The following is a 26,739-nucleotide window of genomic DNA, read 5'->3' on the forward strand; positions in this document are numbered from 1 at the left end:
GTACATGCTTTTAACCAGTTTCCAGAAAACCACTCCAGCAATACCCACGATCTGCTACTAGCAACACCTATTTCTTCAAGCAATAACAATTGCATATAAACTTTTAATTCATGATAAAGACAATTTGTAGAGAATAGAAAGTTTATATCCTTGGTAACAAAACAGTGTAAATATAAGAAACAAGACCATGCAGATTTAAAAAACAAAAATAAAATTTTAAGCAGAAAGCTTAATGTCGTTAAAATAAAGAACATACATCTTATAAATACATCTCATTGTTTAGAATTGAATCGGAACTTTGGTTGTAGATAAAGGTATAGATCAGGGATGGCGAACCTTTTTCAATGAATGGGTCAAAAATTATATTTTTATCGAGGAACAGAAGTGAGTGGGTCATAGATATTTATTTTTTCAATGTTTGTATCTTTAAGAAACTTCTGAAATCTTATAAGCTTCTGTTGGTGTTAGTGTAGTTTTGTGCTTTACCTATGCAGCACTTCTATCAGGGACTTTTTATGGCACTCGATTTCATGAAATTAGAGTACGAAAACAACCATATGAATTACCAAAACCGTTTAGGATGAAGCGGTAAATTATTTTACGGTTCCAAAGAGTTTGGAGCGAATCCCACTATGATAGTTTTATATTTTTCAATCAGCTTTCAAGCACATTAAGGCACTTTTACACTGCCCCATTGTTATTTCAGATTTCTAGGTTTTTATTTCAAGTCTGAAAGATTTTGTTTTCTCAACGGCCATGCAGGCGAGAAACTAATAAAATTCAAAGTAGCATCTAGTTCTAGTATATATAAGCCCTAAAACAATCTGCAGATGCAACTCTGAAAGAGACAAGACGTTGCAAGAAATGAACATGAATTGCATTGTTATGTCATAAACGATGTTAGAGCCAATAGCTGAATACCGGTACACAGCGGTGCAGACATGCGTCCAACATCAGGGGTTTAAAAATTACCATACCGGCACAGAAATTAACAATTTGAATACGAGCGATCGCAGCCCTGACTGCCCAACTGACGGTACCTTATAATAGTTACTTATCGATCTTGCGGTAAGTACGTTGTTAGGTATTTGTCTGTTAGATGCACGCGATATCTCACGAAAGCGAGGTTCAATCTGCTCCTTGCATGTGCATTCATCATAGCTCGGATCAGAAGCCTATTGATTTTGGATGGATTATGTCGTATGATTAGCGAGGTATTCCTTTCCTTAAATTAATATGACATAAATCATCATCAAGCCAGGTATATACCAATTTCACAAAGAACTTGCATTTCAGAATTAATCAAAAAATGATGTGCAAATACAAAAAATAATATCAGATATCGCATTATCCGACGAAAATAAAACGTAAAGTTACCACTGATAAGGATAAGTCCTGCAATGTGATGTAATGGGTATAACATTTTGCACAAAGCAAATACCCTGAATAGAGTAAGATATTTCAACATCAGATAACTTGGTATTAAAAAAAATATAGAAACAATATAGCTGAAGAAAAACTGGCAATAAATTTTGAAAAGACACAACTCTATAAAAAAAAAACTTATCTGTTAGCAGAAAAAATATTAATGAGACAAGAACTTACACACAACAAAGAGAACATAGCTTTGAAGAACTTAAGCACTCTTCATGTGTGTATGCTCCACATCCTTTGCACAAAACTAGTCTTTTGCACGCACATATGCAATCAGTGATAATTGGTTTATCATCGTTAGATGACGATGAATATGAATCTTCATAGTCAGATTCCTCATTTTTCACTTTCTTAGCACCTTGTTTTAAATTTGAAAAGTCTCGTTCTATATTCTTATCAGTTGGTCTGAAAAGTGAAGGTGATTTTTTATTTTTAATGAAATAATGCTTTCTACTGATCAGGAAGTTTGATAGAAATTGGATGGCTGGAGTTCATTGTGTCAATATTGAAGAAAAGTATTTTAATTTAAGATATTAAAGACAAAAGAATACAGGTATTTTCAAATATTGAGAGCAGGCCATTGGAGAGTACTTTTTAGAGATGATTGATCCCTTTAAAGTATGGATCCACATGTTACCATGTTTTGCAACTGCAAAAAATTGCCATGAAAGGCAAATTAAGAGAATAATTTTCATACACAACATGATAGCAAAAATCATACCTTTCATTATCAATGACAGATCGATTACGCAAGTTAGGCTTATTTGGAGTTTCCCTTTCTTCATGTTTCAAGTTTTCATAACCATGATCATTTTCATAAGTAGTATCCTCCTCAGCAGATGATGTGGTAGATACAACAGAATCTTCCGTATCAGAATCGACATTTTCAGAATCATCAGATGGAATTTGATTCGTTCTGGCAAGTTCTTGCATCTGAATTAGACTTTTACCTGAAAAAAATAATAAATTCCAATATCTCAAAACAAAATGTAAACAGTATAACATGATTTCGCACAGTTTTTTTCTAATTCGGAAAGAAAAAACTTTTATGTTTCAAGAAAAAAGATGTTCATAATTTCCACTTTATGTAATTTACAATCTAGGCCAGCGGTTCTCAACTTATGTATCAGAAGTCAGGACACGTCAGTAAAGAGTTTTTTTTAAGGCTGTTGCTCGAAAATTCAGTTTTTTATGTAAACTTGAATACAATATAGATTACATAATGTTAGATGTGATGCAATTCAATTGGGATTTTCGGCTGCATATTTGAATCCAATAGAATGTTGAAATGACAAAAACCACACTGACACAATGATTAAAACCAAATCCAATAGAACACCCACCTTTACTAGTAGATCTATATTTTTGAGTATCTTTAGTAGCAGAAATTGTAGTACATGGTTGAACGAAAGTTGGTGCCTGTAATGAGCAAGAACACTAAATCATAAGATCATATGAAAATGAAGCAGAACTATTTCACGGTCATCAATAAACACTTAAACTTTAGAAGTAATCACGAAATTGAAAAAGATTGGTGCCAAAAATACAAGTGTTAGTGCGGGGGTCATTGGCTATGAAAGGCCAGAACATAAGTAGTAGGTCATTCTAAAATCTGAAATTCGGTGCTGACAATTTTGTTCCGTTAGATATATGAATGGCCTTTAGTAAAAAAGGCATGTGTCGTTTATAGCATTTTAAAATTCAATGTTAAAATCAGTGTATGCTCACACTTAAACTTTAGAAGTAATCACGAAATTGAAAAAGATTGGTGCCAAAAATACAAGTGTTAGTGCGGGGGTCATTGGCTATGAAAGGCCAGAACAAAAGTAGTAGGTCATTCTAAAATCTGAAATTCTATGCTGACAATTTTGTTCCGTTTTTGCGACTTGCAATTTACGATTGCTTGCTCAATGTTTCAAAAATATGAATAGACATAAGTTCGATAAGATTGGGCTAATTCAAAGTTACATAGAAAACTAGTAATTATTAGGAATAAGAAAATCTGAAATACCTTGTGATATTGAATAAAATTATAGTTTTTGAAATCAGAATGATTGAAGAAGAATACTCACATTTGAAGATGACAAAGCAGTACAAGATGGTATGTCCTGAAATCCTATCACAGGTTTGTCTGATATGAAAGGCTGACATTTTGTATTGGATGATTCAGATGAGTTAGCGGTCACACTGAGCGAAGGTGTTATTGTTTTTGTAAGAGATGACATACTTTCAAATGCTGGTTCCCCAAAAACAGGAGATTTTTGAGTCCTCTTTAATAAATGAGTGTCTATTACTGACACAACTTTGCCCGTGTACATACCAGGGAGAGAGAGTTGACTTAACATAGCGTAACTGTCGATCATTCTTGGATCACTACCACCCAGATCGTTTGATTTTTCCAAGTCATCACCACTTTCACCTGATGATGATATAACCTGACTCAAACGTCTGCTTTTTCTAATTATCGATTTTGAATCTTCGTCAGACTCTGAAGTTTTATCAGGTGTTGAACTTCTTGTATCAACTTTGACAGAATATTTTTTGCCTTCTTGGGCCTTGATTTTTAAAATAATTTTCCCAGGATTCTTAGGTGAAGATTCTGCACTTTGAGCACATTTCTTCAAGATTGGAGATTTGTCAGACACATCTGTAACTGGTGCCTCTGTAGTAGGTGGACAAGATTCAGTTTCGGTAGAAAAACCAGTTTCTGGTATGGCACCAGCAAACATTGGTGGGCAGTTTTCAGGAATATGTGTTTTTGATGAAATATCAGAAATTTCAGGCGATTCTTGTGAAGATTTACCCTCGATTTTAGTAGTTGACAGAGACTTTGTTGAAGTTGGACAAAATACAGGCTGAGCTATTTTTACTGGCATTTTTGATGCACAAGTTTGTGAGGGTACAGTAGTTTTGACCGGGCTACCAGAAGCAGCTGCCAACCTTTTGGCTTTCATTTGCGCTTTAATTTCAGCCAGTGTTCGTGTGCGTTTCACAGGACTCGAAGTTGCAGGAGATGATGCAGGTCGTTTTCTATCTATATAATGAAGATCAGAAATATGAATGGTTTTTAGTAAAAAAGGCATGTGTCGTTTATAGCATTTTAAAATTCAATGTTAAAATCAGTGTATGCTATATATATTTTGGAGCAAAATGTACATTGTGGACCAAAAGTAAAGCTGAACTAGGTTCAATCTACTGAAAGGATGACACACCACTTGATTGAGTAAATATAGAATATTGCACAAACCATCATATTTAGTTTATTTAGTCTAGTATCATTGCTGTATGCCTGTAGCCCTGTATACAAGGTTTTTCCATTTGAATGGGTCATTCACTCATGTCTGGTATTGTTTGGAAACTATAGATACTAATATTAAATGTTACACTTTTTTTTACCAAGCTTGCCCAAATATTTAAATCTATACCCAATACAGGGAAATTATATGATGAGGTGAATTCATTCGTATAAGTCAGGTGGTTAACATTATTGATTTAGAGACAATATCATGAATTTACGAGAATGAAATAATCCTCTAAGCCCTAAACAAAATTTGAATCATTGTGAACAATTCCAGTATAAAATTAGTTTTTATTCATCCGCTCACCTTGGACACCTGCTAGTACTGGAGATAATTTTGACGTTTCAGTTACTGACTTTGTAGGGGATGGTTTAGGTGGAAAATTCTTTGCAGCAGAAAGCACAGGACTACTGGGTCTTTCTTCATTGTGTACTTCACCAGGGGTACTTGAAGGAATCTCTACTGGTGTCACTGGAACAGGACTTTGTTTCAAGGTCACTGGCGGTGAACAATCTTCATTGTTTGAAACCTTACCAGAGTCATTAATTGGTTTCAGTGACTCATTTATTGAAGAAGTCTTATTCATATTTGAAATGGCATCTTTCTGAATTTGTTCGACATTCGAGACAGCTGGCATTGTGGCTTGTCCGCTGCCTCCTTTCACAATTTCAACATTTGAGGTCCTAGTCTTCAATTGGATTTCATTTTCAGGTTTCTTTGGTAAAGTAGCGACGCCACCACCAGCCACCATTGCATTATTGTTGTTTTTATTAGTTTTCAAAGTTGTGGCGTCTTCTGATCTAATGTGGCAAGTCAACTTGGGACTCACAACATTAGTTTTGTGTTGTTCTGAATGTCTTGCAGGTGTGGTCGATGTACATACAGTTGTTGGTATAATTGGACTGGACAACAAACCACTGGTAACAGATATTCGTGGAATAATAGATTCACCATGATATGTGTTAGCTGTTGGTTGAAGCTGAATATTAGATGATTCAATGTTAAAATATTACCAGAAGGAAATTTGAAATCAAGTATGTTAATATCAAAATAGCAAGACTTTTTTCATACATATTATAGATTGAAACCCTAATACAAATTTCTATTGAATATGAGCAATCTGAGCGAAGTCACCTTGGCAGATAAAAGAATATGATTGGCCCGCCATATGGGACATATCTAAGACAAAAGGGCGAATGTTCTAATCAAAGTTTGAAACTTTATTCCCCAGAGTATTTCAATAAAAAGTTAAAGATGTTTAAAAGTCAAAAATATATGTTTTCCTCATTCACTCAAAACAGTTTTGCAGTGCCCTTGATATGTGTGATGATGGGCATAAAGGAAGATAACGTGTGGTATTGTTCGAGTAGGTGTAAATTGGTAATTTACATCTGCAGAATATACACTCACATATATCTTTACTACAGTGTTTCCTCAAAAAAAATAGGACCTAGCCTGAATTTCAAAAATGATTTTAATATAAGGCCTCCCCTTAAAATAGGACCTAGTCGATAGCAAGGAATCATTACTACATGTTTTAGATGATTTATAATCTATGTTTAGCGGTTATTATAAATAAAACGTGTTATTTACAAGTAAATGAATATAGGTTTTCATATTTTGTATATTTGAAAATCTCCTAATTCTCTAATTTGTAATTTTGTATTTGATAAATGAGAATAAAAGACATCCCCCGAAAATAAGCCCTAGTGTTATTCTTCGAAATAAAATTTGGGGAAACATGGTAAGCATGGCTTGAGTAATTGACAATGCTTATTGCTCACACACAAATCAAGTGGAAGAATATTACCGGTAATAATGCAAAAGCTGAAAAACTTACATTACGACCAAACAGCACTCCTACTCTTTCTTCTTTACTTGTATTCTCTTTAGAAACAGTGAGGATTTTTCCAAACATTGGCTGATCTTTGGTCAATCTTTTGTATGGCTAAAACAATATGTCAATATATTTATAAATATAGTACATCAATGAAATACACGAAAGCCCCCCTCGTTAATCGATGATTACCGTAGTTAGAAAAATATTTCAAAATCAGCTAAATCTACATTTATTCGAAAATTACGTAAAAAACATGTTTGGATATTGAATGGACTTTGTTTCACAGACTTATCGAGTCATCCATTAATTTTTTTTTATACATGAATGTCATTATGGAAAAGTTTATCTTGTAAAATTGATGATGTCACTCTCACTCATTAACAACATTTCTGTCAATGGCATGACACGATGACAATCTCATATATAACATTATGCTCATTATGAATTTGAATCACTGTTTTCATGCCAATTCCATGCCTAAATTGAAGTAGGGTAAAACCAGGATAGGCATATGACCAAGGGCCACAGCAGGGTTGCCATATTGGCTTTTTTTACGCCAAATTTGCCATTTTTGGCTTTTTTCAAACGCGTTTGGCGTCAGAATTTCCATTTGGCTTTTTGGCGATTTTTTGGCTTTTTTCGAGTCTATTGTAGTGACTATTATTAAAGTCATATGAATTACAATATCTAGTGTGTAACAACTGAACAATAGCCTATTACCTGTACTTAGCTACTTAACATTAGGATTTCCTTGTTTGTTACATTAAATCTTAACCATACACAATAAGAAATAAGTGCAGTTTCTGCAGCTGCTCGGACAGATATTCAAGCAGGGTTGTAAACATTGCCTCGTTTTTATAGTTTTGCGTGTTACTTGTCAGTTTACGTTCGGTTTCCAAAAAATAGTTGTATAACCTAATTTTCATTTTGCCTGATATGGTTTATGTGAGCTTTCAGCTTTAGTTTAATTCTGCAATTGCAATTGCAGTAACGATGTGATTAACTACGCTAAAATTACTGAATTAGATATCAGTGGTCCATCTGTGAGCGGCAGGGGGTTAGATAATTTTTTAATAAAATTGATGGTTTATAAATTTTAAAAGAAAAAAATTTCAATAGTAAAGTACGATATCGAGAGAATTTTTTTTAAGCTGTAGCACAAGTTTAAGTAGAAACATATTGTAGGTATATTACATACTGACAGACTGAAGCGGCAACCTGTATTGTATATATCGAATGGTAAAATAATGCTGCCCGCTTGATATTCATTTTACTTTCTACAGTTCTATAGGAACTTTACTTTCTATTTGTGTGCCTCACTGAATGAACTGATGGCTCTACATCATCATCAGTACGTTGCCAAGGGCTTAAAATCTGACAAATCATGGGGGTTTTGTACTTAGTAAAATTGTTAGCTTTTTCTGGTTTTTTTATGTCTTGATTTGGCATTTTTTTATCGCTGGGGTCTGGCAACCCTGGGCCACAGATATATAGACTATACCTGTTCTGGGCTTGTACTACTGCTATCTTCACTATAATTCATAGCTTGGACTGTCTGTTCCAGATTTCCCTTTGGTCGAAGAATCAATGTTGTGTTTTGTGTTGATGATTGAATTTTGTTGTCATCCGTTGACATAACAGGTTTGACACTTGCCAATCCTTGCAACTGTCGTCTTCGCCAATCTCTGTCATCACTTGACCTTCTTCTCACTGTATTCAAATCCTGGGAAAATGTTTAAAATTGTTTGTAGAAAATTATTTTATGAAACCATTCACAAGTATCATAACAAATGGATATACTAGCTTTTCACATAAAAATTTTGATTCATGGAAATAGTATGCAACACTGGGTAGTGGGTATTGTGACATAGTGCTTATAATCAGTGGATCCAATAGTGACTTCACAATTAGGCCAATTCGTTATCCATTTGGTCTCACTTGTGTGAATGTTTTGGTGTCATTACTTTACCATAATTACACTTGTAAAGATGTAATTATCGTGCCATTACTTGTTGTTATTTAGAAATCATTATTTCCTTACATGTTTTTCAACATGTAAAAAGCGATATTCGTTTGAGTTTATTATAAATGATTATTTTGCGCATACCTATTAATAACATTAATAACTACTACTGATATACTTACTCAAACTCGAATTTTGGCGAAGAGTTTTCTTTGTAACAAGAAAAAATAAATATTCCACATTTCACCAGAAAAATTATATAAAATTAGTAAAAAACTAAGACAGCAATCAAATTTTATGTTATAAGAAATATTAAATTACACTCAAAATACTTTCCCTAAAAAAGGTTGCTAAAACGTATGTAAAGTGATCTTTAATAAAGTCTCTAATAAACAAAGAAAAAATTTATAACAAAATAAGATACTCACAGGTAACCTCGTGTATGAGTGATCTCCAGTAACACATTCAGGATCGAATTGATCAGAATCAGAATCTACATCCATGAGATTATCATCTCCTACATTCATCAATCCATCTGATGATTCATCGTCATCATCATCACAATCAGATTCATCGTGTTGATGAAATGAATTACTGTCGGATAATTCACCTGAATAGGAATCAAAGATAAGACCTGAATAGGGATGGGCAATATAGGATACCGAATCCGGAGGATTCGAATCCCAAAGTATTCGAATCCAACGGGATCCGATAACAGGATTCGGTTTCCGCCTCTCCGGCGCCAAGCGTCAATTTTTGTATTTCGGGTTTCTAATTTAACAATTATAGACGAGCGTTTTTCTCGCGTGGAAATCTCTCTCGTTTAATTAAACTTGCGTCTGCTCGCAAAGAACCCGTAAATCGGTAAACATCAAACACTGTCATTTCAATCGGCATATTCAGGACAAGAAGTCGGTAATATAACCTCACGGCGAGGACTCGTTATTGCACCATTTTTGCGTTTTTCTTCTTTGCTATCTAGCTAGCGTTATTTGTGCCGACTTACTGGTGATATTCCGATAATCTGAATGCAACAATCTTTAATTGTTTACAGACGTGTTTGCCTCATTTTAAATTAAATGATTTTTCGCGACCTACGAGTTTTCCCCAACAAATGATGCAGGTAAACCAAAACCCAGGCGTTAAATGTTATAACATTACTCGCCATTAACTTAGATCAAATATAATTTACGAATAATTTTATTATACCATTTTCCGAAATACAAAGTCATATCGCAAAACGCGAACAACTGTCACATTTAAATTTCACTCCCAAAAGATTACATATTTTTCGGTCCGTTTCTATCATTCAAGATAGACGCACGTTTGATCGTGTGTCTGTAGTATTTTAGTCGCCGATAAATTTTGAAAAAAGTTGCCGCATCTGGCGAAGATAGTGACGTATTGAATTTGAGTAGGGCTAAGTCTGGGTAGATAATGATTAATGATAACATTTCTATCGTTCAAGATAGACGCACGTTTGATCGAGTGTCTGTAGTATTTTGGTCGCCGATAAATTTTGAAAAAAGTTGCCGCATCTGGCGAAGATAGTGACGTATTGAATTTGAGTAGGGCTAAGTCTGGGTGAGTTCTGAAATGAGTTCGTCTTCAGATGTTATTACCTAATAACTACCGTAAGTACGAAATCGCGTTTACGGGAACTTGGTTTTGCGTGTCTTGCTCTCACAGAATAAAAGGTTGATTTTAATTGATAGTGGTTAAATTTAATATTTTACAACGGCCCATAGGTTGCAGTGGCCACACGCTGGTTCAGCATCTAATTAATTCTCAGCGGGTATGTTTTAGTATACTCGGCAGACTTACATTAATAATGATTTACCGCCGTCTCATGTCTATTTTGTATTTAACCGCTCACTATTAAAGTGTGTAAAGCGTGTCTTAATTTAGCATATCAGTATTTAGGGATTACATACATTTGGAACAATTGAAGGCAAAAAATATTGTAATATTCCTAAATTTTATTGTCCTGGGAACTGCCTGTTTAGTATCAAATAAAATCCAATGTTCAGGACATTTCCAAATAGATAATACATTCATAGTAAGTAATACATTTGCAATTTTTTACCATCTAAATCCAGCAATGTAGAAATTCCCACTATTTGAATAAGTATGAAAATAGAATAGGATTCGGTATTCTGGATTCGATTTAACTATTCTAGAATATTCTAGAATAGTAAATTATTCTACATTGCCCATCCCTAGACCTGAAATTAATTTGTATACCCTGTATATTGAATTGTATGTTTTGTTTAACTCTCCGTTGAAGCTGGTTTGAGGATTATCCCTTTTAAAACTACATTGGGGCATGGCCAACTTTAGTACCATTGCAATATCACCACTACTAAGAATCACTCATAATGGATCAGGATAATTTTATCAACACATGCTGCTCTTTCTCGCTATCTTGGGTGAGGTGGAGCAGTTTCTACTAAAGTTAACTAGACTTCTTACATTATATTTCAGAAATAAGCAAAGATTGCTAGTCTACTCCAGTAATGTGCAAAAAAGCAAAGTGAACTATTTTACTCATCAAGCTACCAACCTGCAAATTTTGTAACTGTCCAAACAAATAAAGTAATTTTAATTCATTCAGAAACATTAATCAGTACGTAACCAGATGTTTTTTGTTTTTATTTTTATAAACTCATTGTGGGACATAAAAGTCAACTCTCTTCACGAGCTGCACAACACCAAAAGTTTGAAAACCCTGCTCTATAGGACTGTCCATCACTGTTGTAAAACCTATTTGAGTTCAGTAACCAAAACACTATTCATATTCACAGAGTAAGGAACTTGTAATCCCACTCATAATAATACATAGCCTCAACAAGTCAAAAAACATGAAATGTATAGCATTTGCGACGCTCCAGAAGTATGTGTACCAATATGGAGGTAACTAATTTTGTTCGCTTATTTTACATAAAGTTGTGTAAAAAGACTGAAACCTACGTACAGGGGGATATTCACTTGGCTAACACAGACAGTCCCCGAAGTCATAACGCAATAGAACTAAAATAAGAAAAATCGTGATAAAATTATGTCCTAACCTGGTACATATACTACGGGAGTACCGCATTTGCTAACAGGAAGGCATACCTGTATCTGATGCTTCACTGTCGCTTCGATAAAATTCGTCCCTGATTTGAAAGTTGGGATGATGCGGTAACGATGCTTGAGGCTTGAACTTGACGGCAATATTTGAACCCAAATGACTGAACAAGGAGGTAGTTGAATGCAACGGAATCGCTTTTCTGTGTATCATGGATGTGCTATGACTATAGTCACCAGCCGAATTGACCATTGTCCTTTTGAAGGGTTTGTTTATTTTCCGTCTGTTTATATGTTTTAATGGTGGATTTTGAACGATAGGTTTTATGGTAGTTCTGGGATTTGATTTTGATTCTGCATAGTCAGGATCTTCATCAGAATCTGAGCCAGAAACTACAGATATGATTTTGTCGTTTTCTTCTTTTATTTTTGTTTGTTCTTCATCTACAGCATTACGGAGGTGATCAAATTTTGCTAGTTGACCCTCAAAACTTAGATCTGTCAGATTAGAAGTTGCATCATGACTTCTGCTTCGAGTGCGTTTCAGTTCAGTTCTGAAAATGAAATCCGTAACTTCAACTATCACAACATTGTTCAGTGGCGAAGTGAACAAGTTTTTAATAGTGTAAGACTTAACTATGATGGCATTGGAAATTTAAGTTAGCAATGGGTAAGTTAGCAACTGGAAAAAAATCTTTCCAAACCATAGTAGCTCCTTACCTAGCAGTGGCTGCTTGCGTAGAACCTTGTTGGGAGGGAGAGGCACATAAATATGTCATATATAAAAAATCTAAGAATAGATTAAAAAGTTACTTCATCGTTCAAAAATCAAATCTGACCCTTTTTTGAATATTAATTACATCAGCAGTAAACAATAATAATTTTTTTTTCATTCATTTATCAAGAATAAATGAAGATAGATTTGTAATAGAAAGTGCAGACAAGTAAATGAACAGAATGAATAATACTGATTACTTACAGTATACTAACAAGTCATAAAATATTCTAAAGATATTTTTATGTGCCGTAATAGAGAAGCAAATATATTCTTACTTTTGCCCGTAATACTCTTCGAAAAACTTTTCCTTCCAGGGATTAACTTTACTTCTTTCTTTGGCAATTTCTTGCATAATTCGAGCTTGAGTTTCACGAGTAAATTCTCCATCTGATAACTGAGTAATCCAATCCTAAATCAATCATAATATAATCAACAGATTGAGTTGAAAATTAATTCAATTGGGTAATAAAATAATTTAACATACCATGAGCGCCTGAGAAAAAAATTCATTGCTCAATGCATTTTGACTCATTCTTGGAACACCATTTTCATCTACAACTCTGTCGACGTCTGGTAATAGTTGAACGAGTTGATATTGATATATAGCTGGTAACATTGAGAATGTTGCACTGTTGACCACGCTCTGTTGAAAATCACAAATGAAATTCGTCAATCACCAATACAGTATTCATTCATGATTCATTATTTAATTTAGAATTTGTAATAATTCTATTGTTATTGGAAATCGGATTCAGGGTTGGAATTTTGAATTATTTTGAGTCGGAAGTCTGCTTTTAGACGTTAGATAGGATTTACATATTTATCCCAAGGAAGAAGAAAGACGATTAAATGGCTTAATCATATGGCAACCACGGCCTCCCCGTCCGGATACCAGTCAATGTCAGGTGTGGAATTAGTTAGGCAGTTATTTGTTTTCAGATACATGAACTTGATGGTGGAAAAAGCCGTAACCAACCAGTGGTCATGTAAACCACCCTACGGCAGCAAAGAGTCCAGGAATCTTCTCGCAAATAATTAACCCTCGTATGGGATTCGAACCTGTAAACCCATGCGGGAAATCAGAGGTGCGGTGGCGAGCGTATTCCTAATGCTTAGCACGATGCGCCACACCGCCAGTTAATTACTATCAGAAAGACAAACATCATTAAGCTGACTAAACATTCCTACTACTCAATTACTAAAGTAAGTTTGTATACGCAAAATTTATTTTATTGAAGTGTGGGCCTGGAGACTGAATAAAATTTCCATCAACATGGAGTCATGGGTTGGAATCAAAAGTTTTTCCAACCCCTTATTCGAGAGTCGATTCCGCATGCCAGATATAATCATAAAAATACGAATTTTTGGATATTCATAAGAATTAAGCAGAATGTGATTAATACTTTCCTATTTCCTATTCATGAAAAGTTACCTTTAATCGTGTATTGGTCAGCACACTGCCAGGTGTCTCAAGATCTATCATTGGCATATTGCGAGATTTATTATTTGAACCAGGATTTGGTGATCTTTGGAGACAGTTTACAGATCGACTTCTGTGGACAGATTGAAGTTGAGCCCGACTGCGAAGATTTGAATGTGCTGAAGATGACATAACATTCGGTGATGACGTTCTTCTCCTGGATAGCAATTGTGCTTTGCGTACTGTAAGAAGTAAAAATTTCAATTTTACTGAATATTATGAATTTGTGGCGTTACCTAGTCCAAGCAATAGACCCTGTTGCAATCATCATGAGTTAAATATATAAACCTGAGTTAGCTGTAACATAATCAAAAACAGTAATATAAAAGAGAACAGAAATATCATAATGGCAAATGTATATACTTACATGCACTTCCAGTGTAGGAGTTTGATCTTCTTGTCATTCCTCCTGCGATAACCTAATTTAAAAAGAACAAAAAAAAAATTCTGATGTGATGGAAAATATATTATGAGTAACGAATGTTCTTCAAATAATATGCAATTTAAAGCAGGGCAGGGGATCTGGTTAAAAATCACAATTGCTCAGGCTTTTTTGGTATGATCACCACAGGGCAGCCCTGATTGAATATCATAACGAAAACCAACAGAATATTTTGCCAAACATCCATGCAGTAAAACAGACCTTATTGGTTATCGATTTTTTCATCAGTTGTGTGTCATTGCTTTTCACATCTACAATCGATAATGGAGAAGCTGAAAGAAATAAAATCACATATTCACATGAACATTACACCATGCTAAATAATTTTTAACGTCCACCCTAGCATTCAGTGAGAAACTAATATTGTACTTTTGATAAGTGTCAACCAGGGCTGGGGAGCCGGAGCTGGAGTCGGAGCCTGGAGCCGTTACATTTTGATGGAGCCGGAGTCGGAGTTGGAGCCAAGCTTTCCATAACAGAAGGAGCTGGAGCCGGAGCTGGAGCTACCAAAAATTTAGTGGCTCCAGCAGTGTTAACTCTAAGGAAATTATGAGTGCGAAAGGTGCTTCGCAGTCGAAAAAAAAAGTGCGAAAGTGCTTTTTCTGATTTTAACTAGTTAGGTGCCCTAGCTTTCGTTTAAACTCATTTCAAACAGCATAGATACTCGAAAAAGCGCTCCTTCCGTTAATATTGTGAATTGAAGTCTTTCCGTTAACAAGTTTCGTTTAAACTCTTGTTAAAAACAAGCGAATTCATCAAAGGACACCTGATAAGCACACTTGTCGGGAATAAAAGTTTCGTGCAATCAACCACCAGCATCAGTAACGAAGCGCACTCCCGCCTGAACAGACTAGCCTTGCAAACTTGTTTCTTCCATCTAACAGACACCGATTGATACATGCAGATATTAGTTACTACCGGCCATAGCTAGGGAGGGGGATCATTTGTACAAAACCCGGGCAAAATGACATCCCCATCACCAATATCGCTTTAGTATAACACGCTTCCTCGTCCGAAAGAATATGCTTGAAAGTAGTCCGCCCTCTTCCCTTTTAAGAGATTGGTTAACGTCATGTTTCTCCGGCCAGTTTTTCTTTGGGAAATAACGCAAGATCACCATGAAAGTACCGCTGTTTTTATAGATAGAGTGACCTACTTTCTATCGAAGATTTTTTTTCCGAAATATTATGCAAGATCACTTTGATATCCCATTCATGAGCTAGCTTGGCCTAATTTATATTATACTGTCTCACGGATTACGTTAAGTCGTGTAATTTCCAAATATCGACTTGCATTGGTTTGCGTGCCAGTTAGTTCAAATCGGGTAGAAAACATCATATATTTGCAATTTTTTTTAGAAATGCCATGTACTTCCAGCATTTATAAATAACGCTGTCTCTAATGCTGCAGACCTAGTATGAAATATTCGCATCTCAACGCCACTTTCAATTACACTAATAGTAATGATGACACCAAAGAGTTTTCCTTTGCGAAGGTACAGGAAATACAACAGGGTGATTCTTGAAAAAAACATGAATGTAAAAAATAAACCCAAATAATTTTGAGTGTGACACGAAATACCAATCCATTTGATAAATCTTTTTTAGTCGACCACGTGAACGCCGAAATCCTGGAAATTAAAGTTGAAAGAGAAGTACGCATTCTCACATAAATAATCGCGATATATAATCGTTCATGTACACAAATCTCACATGTAGCATCGGTTAGTTGTGCATGAAATGTAAAACTCTTATGTGTGTGCGTTTCAATTTCAATAAAATCAAATTCGTTTTTCCATGCACCATTACTTGTAATTTTAATATTAATTGCGTTCCGAGTTTGTAAAGTTTAGAAACCTCTTGTATATACCATTACCACTATTTTGATTGGCTAAAGAAAGATAACACGTAACCGCTTTTTGGCAACATGGTATTCGTTTTATATCTGCTTTGAACAGAGAAAAAACATGTGCCCTCTCAGTCATCTGATCACAATCGAAAATCCGTATTCATTTTTTTCGCGATTTCGGCAATCGTTATTATTAAGGGTTTTCGTCGACTGAAAAATAAACATCGTTCTGTTAATTATATATTTCAGGCCATGTTCTTTATATCCTGCCATAATTAGCAAATCTTTATTAAGCAACCCATGATTATAAAATAGCTTTGCTTATCATTTGTTGCTGAATCTTGTGCTATCGCTTGTCAATTATAGCAGAGACGTAAGGAACATATTTAAAAAAAATTTTAAATTTTAAAATTAAGCATAATAAAAATGTTTATAAAGAAATTAGTCACGTTATCAGCGCCAACTAACAGAAAATAACTTATCATAAATCACAATTAAAATTCAGTCGGTAATAAATGGCGCTAAGGTGATGCCATACAGAACAAAAAGATTTGGTCGCGAGAGTTACCTTAGATGACCGTATAACGATGTTGTTTTATAAGCGGAAGGTAGAACAATCAAATTTAATAAAAAAAACGGGGGTTACGACACCCGTAACACATCAAGTTCATTAGACATCTCTAAAGACTTCTAAGTTGGTTACTCGATTACACTATACTATCAACACTTATTACACCTGTTCGAGTATTCCGGACAATTTCGAATTTGAAATAAACGAAAACTCAACATATCATAATTAATACACAAAAGTAAAATAAACATTCATCGAAAAAGTTATTATTCAAGAACAACAACATATTCGTATAATTCCGCCCAAACCCCGATGTTCGCAAGTGAGATGATAAATAAATACTTTCCGTGTATTCGATAAATCAACTTCTGCAAACAGTCTTGGTGCAAAATATTTCCATTCAGTGATATGCTTACAAATATTCTCTGCCTTAATATCATAACCTCGCCTATAGGACTGGGCAAAATATTCGTATCGTTTCAATTTCATACTTTGCGCCAAAAAAGGCACCAACAAAGCTTCCTAATTTTAGAAGAGTCAAAATAAATAGACTATTTGAAATAAATATCCCAGATTTCAAACTCCGTATATTGGCAGCATGAATTAGCCGTTTCATGTAGGAGCCGCACATACAATTGATTGTCGAAAATTAAAAGGTAAATTGACGTTCCGAGAGCCCACACATGGTATAACATGTACAGGCTATAACCAGAAAAAAATGACAATTCATAATCCTTTTAATGTGCTTTCAATTAGCTCGTTAGTGATCCCTCCCATCCTTGGCCAAGTAATGTTTCGAAAATGTGAACCTCTCACTCAGCCATGCATGGCGGGTGGAGTGTTGAAATCGTGAACAAGAGTATAACGTAAAATCAATCGTGAATTTCGATGTAACAACGCACACTGTCGCCGTCATGAATTGCGCCTAGGAACATCAAAAATGATTAAATTCGTGATATTTTGTGTATTTTTGCACCAATAATTAGGGCGTGATTATCAAAATGGTCAATTTGCAAATTCCGTAAATAAAATTGTAACATTTTAGCTAGAATTATCACCGGGCAGGGGCGCAGCCAGAATTTTTTTTAACAGGAGATTAGAGGGAAGTTAAAACATTACACCAAAACTGCATTTCGCGACGACGTAATGCGTTTATAACTAAAATGTAAGGTCGTTCACGGCGAAATTTCGCAGTTACGTGTAGCCCGCCTTTCTTTGCCCAACGGTCCGAAGTCCTATTTTTAAACATCGACCATTTATCCGTAGTCAGCGGGCATCCGCATCTAGAAATGAAACATTAAAAATCGCGAAAATTAAATTTGGAGAGATCTATAACTCGCAGATGTCAGTAGTGTCATCATGGTTTATATGTACAAAAACACGCTCGCATGTAGCGACGATCAAAATCATGAAAATGTGAAACTATTACTTGAAAATTATTGTTAATGAAGTTAAATTTTTATTGTCATTCAATGATTATTTCATAATTTTGTCATAATCGAAGGCTGCAGTAAATTTTTTGTCGCTGCGATCGTGTTGTTAAACTATATTAAAGCATGTTTTTATTCACTAGCAAATATTAATTCTCACGTAACGGCGGACATCGTAGTTTGGTTTTTATATTTCGGATAGAATTGTGAATTCACATCGGCGAAGATTTTAAAGACAACTATTAATGAGCGCATTCACAACGAAAATTGATTTTGTTCTGATTTTTATCTTCTGTGTAGGATTTGTATCAGTTCGTAAATTACCGTCCCGAGTTTAAGCGAACAATAATATTATTACTGACCCCTGGATGCGATATTTGTGAAGCAGATAGTTGACATGTCTATGCTTTTAATTTTAGATCGTGTCTGTGTTACTTTCGTATGAAATAATAATTGAAAAACTCCGCAAATTGGTTATCTCTTGAGTACTCAGTGTTAAGTATTTACGTAACTCAGCTTTGGGTTAAAACACTGATAGTAACTAAACACGTGAATAAATCGGCAATAATGGCATTTCGACATGGTCAAAATAATATTTCTCACCAATATCTCATGAAAGTTCCATAAAATACAATATTTACTTGTCGTACTTATCGACGTTTCTAAATTTACAAAAACGATGTTGACACGCTTTATACAAAATCGTTTCAAATTTATTGTTTCTACATGTTAGCGATAGCGGTCTGGTTGATTCTTACCCGTAACTCATTGTAAAGTAATGTTAATAAATTGTGTTTTGCTTTCCAATGCGCGGTTAACCGCGGTTAAATTCGTTCGTTTTCCGGAATTGCAATCAACAATTACACAATTTTTATTTATCATTATCAATACCGAATAAAAAAAGATAACATATCGTGAAGACGAAAAAAGTCGTTGAAACTTGAGTTGAATTAGTTGCAATTAGCGCCTGATTAGGCACCAGAGCACTCGAGCCCAGTGTTTTTAGCATTAGTCGCATATCCTCAAAGAAGTGCTGTTTATTAAAGTCATCTCGTCTTATGGCCACGCAGAAATGCCTTTATTGCCGAATTATTTAATCACAATTTTAAATCAACATTCAGGATTGGCACAATCTCAGATTTGCGAGGTTTATCTGTAAATTAATACAGACACCATAAAAAAATTATAAAAGTTAATTATCGTATTAAATATTTGCATTCCGGCATCGATAATAATAATACCATTCGCTTTAAATTGGGACAGTAAATTTACAAACGTTGATAGGTAATATCAAGTCAACGCAAATGTTTATTTTAGTTTTGAAATTTGTCGTTGATGCCCTTAACAGCTGTTGCCGATGTGAACGCACGCGTAAGCCTGGATTGCCAAACCCAGGATATAGTCGCCAAAACGATTGCGGTGACAAAAACAATTAGCTATTATAACGAAATTAACCAGTAGAAAAGGCCGACGTTCCAGACTCCTGCTGTGCATAAAAAATATTGCTCATTCGTTAAAAATATTCAATTCGAAAAAATATTCGATTTTGCCCACCCCTACTCGCATATTAATGAGGAAATAGTTTAGATTGATTTTTGACCCTGGTCTGAGTTTGATTTATCGTGAATGACTAGACTAGCTAATACTGAATATCGCAAAATTCCGCAAAACGCCATTTGCTTTTAACATTCGTGGTTACAATAAAATGGATGTTAAATGTTAATAAGACGTATGTATTTTGTCAATTTGGCGATTTTGCAAATCTGTGAGATGCTGCTAAAAGTTTCTTCTAATTTACCAAACAATGGCCCAAGTTTACATTCCATTACTAAACAATGTCGTGTCGAGTATCAGAAATTTCTGAATGGCTCCAGTAAATTCACTAAGAAGAGAACACAGACCTGTCAAACCAGTACTAGAAAATCGTGTAATTTGGTCACAATTCATCGATGTCATTGACAGTCACATGACCACTCTCGTTTAGAGAAACGCACTGCCTTGCATTCGGACATCTGGTTTCAAAGACGCCGCCCAGCGTTTTCGCGGTCGAAGCGGAATCGATGTGCTTGTATAATAATCATATTATAAACAAGAATTTTGCCATTAATGCAAAAGCTTTATCTTCCATGTCTTCACCACATAGGTTAGAATTCCGGTAAATATCGTTATGATATGCAGAATTGAGTTACAAAAGTACTAGTATGTTACTTAATTGTCAACTTAATACGCACACAAAAACATTTGTCAACTTTGAATTTTTATTCCATTCAAAATGAAAAAAAGTGCTATTTCTCTTCAAAATCGGAAAAAAGTGCTATTTCGCGGTCCCTAAAAAAAGTTGCGAAAGTGCTTCGCAATTTTCGCAAAAAAGTGCGCTAATAGTGAACACTGGGCTCCAGGCTCCAGCTCCTAAATATCTCATTTTTTTGTTTTTCAAATTTATAATTTTTTTCTGATAGCGTTACAAATGATAAAATCTTTTCTGTTCAGCTTATAATTCATTTTAAAAATTTTAGTTCCTAATATTTTTTAAAAAGTTTCCAGTTATTCTGTATGTTTGAAAGTTTAGTATCAAAATTTGAAGCGGTTCGCTTTTATCCAAATTTTGATTCTCATTTCCACTAAGCTGCAATTTTTCATGATTGCGGTCAAGCTCAAAAACCCTAATGGCCAGGGATTTTCGAAGAAGTGATTTTGGAATTTCCATGTAACATATTATGATTTTTTCGTGGCGTTGAATATCCAATCCATTTCAAATGTCTTCAATTCTGTTCAACTTATCTCGAGATTGAGTCGTTTTACGACAAAAGAAAGGTTTAACTACTCCAAAATGCACCGCAGCAGTCACCTATCATAAAAATGTATGGCAAAGTGCCCCATTATATCTTGTTTTGATCCATAACATAGCATGTTCTGGAGAAAAGTCTCATCAATTTCCGTTGTTATTTTTTGAATATATAAGAGGTATATCACGAGTAAGATTGATTGCGTTTAGATTTATTTTAGTGACTGTATAATTTTCAAAGTCAACCGGTAAATAATATGTCGTAGGCAAAAAAAATAATGAGATTAACAAGGCATTTTTTTTAGCTGTTGGGAGTCTCCTAGAACAAAGTTTATAGTGTTTTCCGTTTCATTTTAGTATCTTATAATAACTCTCCAATGTGGAAATTCGGCTTGCGAATTGACTTCTCTATTTATCTTCAACATCTCATCGCTGATAATTATGAAAACGCCTCGATTCTAGAACCAACTTTTGGCCTGATTTGGGAGAGGGGGACGGCATCTAATTGGGTGACGATGGTAATTTCCATTATTTTGGGTCTGCTTATTCAATTTGTACCATAAAATACTGCCTCCCCGTTAGGCCAGTTTAAATTATCATGAGTTGAAGGGCTATTGCCGTTACTATCACATGTGCGTTGCATTTCGTGAAAAGCGTCGATTGTTTTCGTCGCCATAAACATTAGGCCATAACATCTTTTATTTCAGTGTTTATTTTTCCCTTAATCACAATTTCTCAAGACATATGTTTTGTGTCACGCACCATATTTGTGAGAAAACGAGTTATTACATAATCATCGGTGATGAAATTCTAAGATAAATAAAGAAGTCAATACGCAAACCAAATTTTCCTGATTAAAAAGCGACATTATGAAATACTAAAAATAAAACAGAAAACACCATAAGTTTTGCTTTAGAATGGCCCACGACAGATTGTATTTGGCCGGCATGATTGCCAGTTATGTTGAACACAATTAAATTAAAATAAAAAGACAATTATTATGGGTTAAATATTATGTGGTAGAAAAAGTCATTATGAGCTATTTTACCGAATGCGCTGCGACCATTCCAGAAGCCGATTTTCCTTCCCGTCTTATTGTGGGGTTATATGTAAAACCCTTATATGCTGGGTAGACCGATTCGCATATAAAAATACAGCATATAATAACTCTCAGTGGATTCACAAGTTACATGCAGGAACAAAAAGGAATTAACATGACACCGACTTGAAGGGTGTTTACAGCCTAAATAACATGCCACACTTAGAAAACAATTAGCAAAATGCGTTATTGGGCTGCACTACTGATAATGGCTATGGAGCCGGAGCTGGAGCCAGCTCCGGCATAAAAAAAATGAAGCTCCAGAGCCGGAGTTGGAGCTATAGATTGAATACCCTGCGACTCCGGAGCTGGAGTCGGAGCCATCATGATTTCGAACCAGCTCCCCAGCCCTGGTGTCAACAGCACCGATTCCAATTCCATAAAAGTATAGTGATATCCAAAGTATAGTAGATCTTTCCCTAGCAGTGGGTGCCTGTGCAAAACCTTGTTCTCAGCAAAAAGATGAATGAAATGAATGTAAAGTCAGTCTATTCTTTTAGACAACCCCACGACAAAAATTTACCTTTTCGTTTTGATTTTCTTTTCACAGAATTCACAGATGTATTAGAATCTTCATTAATATCAATTGGTGAATCTGAATCTGCATCTTTAAATATAAGCAAGAACATGAGACTAAAGCAACAGAGGGTAAATGTTTTAATGTAATAACAGGTATATAATGAGAAAAGTTACATACATGATTTGAAAATTGAAGTGAGTATATCAATATCATCATAAAATAACACACAAATTAACATTGGAAAACATTATCAGATTCTGCATGTTTCCCTGCATTATTCCAAGCTGTATGGTTATAAATCATGTTTACATGACATTGGTAGCGGCCTCTAAGAACAGACAGTTGAAAAATAAGGTGACATCATTATCAGTGGAGGAAATTGAATAAAAATTTAGGTAGAGCTCAAAATGAAATAAAAGTAAAGATAATTTTCTACCAATAAATTTCTCTAAAGTCTGAAGACAATATTGGATCATATACAAAATGGACCAAGTCAGATTACAATTATTCTTTTATTTGTGTGTAAACTGTAACCTTACTTTTGGCCCAACCTGTGTTATTGATAATAATATTAGCTTTTGCTATATGGGAAATAATCTGATTACCAACATAACAATGCATTCATTTAACGAGGAGGTGTATACCCCATTCACAAATCGTAATATTAACAACATCTCACTCGTGTCTAGGCAACTGTACAACGATATTTAGGAAGAGTAAAAAATAATATATTTAATTTACTCACCCTGCAAATACATGTGAGATTTCTGCAAAAGCAAAAATGTAACCAATTATACCAGATAATATGTAGGAAATGTTTTTATGTACGAAAGGTTTGTGGCTGCACAGAAAGTAATGCACATCACAGACATAACTAGTCATTGCCTAGTATTTCATGACCCTCAAGACATCACAAATTGTTAAAAACTTACTTGCAAATTGAAGATCATAGCAATTGTATTGTGAGGATTTTATTCAAATTTTGTTTGATGAGTTTGGTTGAAAAAATATTTATTCCTATGAAACTACATGAGCTTTGATTGCGACAAAAATTATTAGTACAGAACAACCTTCTCAAATAAAAATAATATGTACAAGACGAAAGGTATAAGCTGACACTCTAACCAACTGGGGCTGAATATATATTGTGCGCAAAAGAAAACAGCTTCGATCAAAAGGTTAACAAAATGTAAATTAGCATTGAATAAACAGAACGCATGCGTAAAAAAAATCAATACATACTTTTAAAGCGTAATGATTAATTTTATCCTTGACTTTATAAAATGGACAATCTTCTATATTCGCATGATGCGTCAACATTGTTTTCAGAACATTTTCTGATTGTCTGTAAAATTGATAATGAGATTCGAGATATGTCGGTTAGGAGTTTGTTGGGGTTATATATCAAAGAGCTATAAAAATAGAGATGATAATTTTCGATGGCAATTATAAAATATATATCATTATTCTTATGTTGTTGTATGTTAAATTATTGAGTAACTACATCGTACTTTGTCATCTTAATATCCTTCAATTTTAAATCAAATATTTTTTCTTGAATTTGACGAACTCCTAGGATCTTGCTGGTGCTACGCTCCAATACCTAAACAGCGAATGAATAAAGTTAGAAGATGTTAACAAACTGCTCCAGGAATATGCAGTTGAGGTTTAAGAAGAAATATATGATTAAATATTGAGAGTTTTATTAAATATCAGTTTTTCTGTGGCACATAAAAAGTAAATCCAACTACATAAAAACAAGCTATGATATAATTTATCGCTGGTAATATCTGGGCAATGCTGGAAATGAGATTTTCTTCACCTAGTGCAAGGATGGGCAAACTATGGGCCACAGGCTGAGGGGTTTTGTGTGGCCTCCTGTTCTCGGAGAGTTGAGAAAATTTCATACAACTACATACAAAAGTTCATTTAAAATATCCAAGCTGTGTATGCTTTTACCTAGTCATCACAAATATTTCTTTAACAACAATTAAGTGTAGACATGGATGAAATATACTCAGTAAAAATATGGTAGATTCATAATTTTAAGATGATGGAGTTGAGTTGAACCAATAAATAAAATCCTTTTTAATTTAAATGGTTACTTCAGTACCTACAGCAGCTACAAACTCAGTTCTAATCTCTTTTGTTTAATGATGTGTTATATTTTCATCACTTCCAAAGCTGGTTTATAATGATACAAATAAACCTTATGGCTGTATGGTATAATCGAATATTGCAAATTAAAAACAAACCTCTGTAGCTGCTTCAGCCCATGTCATCTCTTTTTTCTTCTTTTTGACAGGCCTACTTTGCTTCATTTTGTATATTTAAATACAGTTGATGTTATCACTATCTATTTTACTCTATTTATTTGACTGTGGTGAGATATACTGAAATATGCATACAAGTCCAGAAGCATTGATTTTATGATGACATGAACAAGAGTGAGACGCCACTGAATTTTCTGGGTTTGTAATGAATATGTGATGCCTAATCCTAACTTGGTGCAATGATATACACTTAAATATATTTCTGCATATCGCTTATGTTATATTCAGATAGCGTATTTCTATCAGTGAAACTAATGTCTGAGTACGGTACAGTAGTTAGTTGTATTCTCATTGTTCAGTTGTAAATATTTCATTAATTCAAGGGTTTTAACCGAAACGGACGAAAAATATTTTTGATTATTTTGCATATTCCAGTATTCTGGTATTGCTTTCATATTTGTATAAGTCTATTTTATGTCAAACTTGTTTTGATAAAATCAACTTTTTCATCTTGTGTGTATGTATGTTTATTCGTCTCGTAAAATCAATATAAAAGAGCATACCATACAGCCATACTGACCTAACCACACGAATGTGCGGCATCGCCGGCATGCACCCCTTACTGCCTTATGCTTATGATACAGTGATAAGCATAAAAAACAATAAATCAGATAGACTATGTATAATACAGTAATAGTCTATGTGGGAGGGTGGGTGTGGTAACAGGCGTAAGGGTGGAGTATACAAAACTGTTTGTTCAAAGGAGTTTGTAAGACAAAACAACATCCTGACATTAATAAATAGAGACAACACAACATGAAATACACTGCATGTAAACATAATAGACTAGTCTTTTTCAATTCGCCACATATCAAGTATGTCAGAATGTGTATCACAATTCACCAATCACTGAATCAGCTTCCATGCTTTGACACCAGACCTCCAGGAAACCTGACTGCTGTAGCAACAGATTTTGTAAAAATAAAGTCACTGCACTACGTACAGCGGTACAGGTACAGACGTACCCAGGCTACGGTATGGTATGGCACCGCATCACTGAATTCGAATTCCGGGGGAAATCTACCAAGACCCTAACATTGAACACAAAATATCTCGATGCTTTTAAGCCAAGTACAAAAGTAAGCTAGGCCTGCCGAAACGATAAAATTCAAATTTGATTCCGGAGACATAAAACAGTGTACACACATTGTGTACACATCCTAGATCTGTAGATCACTACCGGTGCCCCCGCTTGCTGGCGTTGGTTCATGGTTGCTTTTATGCCTTCAAATAATATATATATTTAGATTTGAATTTCTTGAATTCATATCTTTCAACTATTTGAAGCAAGCACAAGTCTTTCCAAATTGAACTTTTTGGACACGAATATGAAACGTTCTGTTATTATGCTGTTGGCCCTGAAAAAAGCCTAGAGAGTGTGTTTCGTAGCACACACGTGGGGACTATATAAATTCTCTGGTTTTGTATGAAAATGAACATACTGAACGCATTACAGCTTGTTCTCACTAACGAAAGTTGCACATTTTCTGTATAACATGCTTCAAAAATTCTAATGCAAAAATTGGATATTAGGGCGTAAATATATACTACTATTAGGGGATTCTCCAAAAATCAATACAGTAATCATAGGTTTACAACGACACAGCATGAAAAGTTGCTTTCATTTTATAGAAGCCATCAAACGCATCAATTTTATGCGATGAAGTCACAAATTAACACCGTGAGCACAAAAACAAGTAAATCGGTTAAAATTCTGATGTAAATTTGGGGATTCGCCGGAAAATCAATAACGATAGGTTTCTTTACAAAATGAGCATAATTATATAATATATATCAATCAATCTATTTTATTTCGGTCACTCTGAAAGAAAATAAACAACGACAAAC

At 34.6% G+C, this 26,739-nt stretch overlaps 1 protein-coding gene across 1 annotated transcript; it reads right to left on the minus strand.

Moving 5' to 3' along the window:
- Positions 1–89: 89 nt before the first annotated feature.
- Positions 90–25,399, minus strand: LOC120345693 (uncharacterized). The gene is made up of 19 exons (XM_039415234.2): positions 24,814–25,399; positions 24,070–24,161; positions 23,801–23,903; positions 23,304–23,325; positions 22,562–22,645; positions 14,507–14,577; positions 14,231–14,282; positions 13,816–14,045; positions 12,868–13,026; positions 12,659–12,792; positions 11,654–12,159; positions 8,965–9,146; positions 8,075–8,296; positions 6,574–6,681; positions 5,040–5,712; positions 3,507–4,468; positions 2,778–2,853; positions 2,156–2,384; positions 90–1,839 (listed from the first exon to the last, which is right to left on the minus strand). The coding sequence occupies exons 1-19, from the start codon at positions 24,877–24,879 to the stop codon at positions 1,602–1,604; spliced, it is 4,209 nt and encodes a 1,402-aa protein (XP_039271168.2). The 5' UTR covers positions 24,880–25,399; the 3' UTR covers positions 90–1,601.
- Between the last annotated feature and the right edge of the window lie 1,340 nt (positions 25,400–26,739).

Source organism: Styela clava, chromosome 8 (assembly GCF_964204865.1).
Source record: "Styela clava chromosome 8, kaStyClav1.hap1.2, whole genome shotgun sequence".
Lineage (NCBI taxonomy): Eukaryota > Metazoa > Chordata > Ascidiacea > Stolidobranchia > Styelidae > Styela > Styela clava.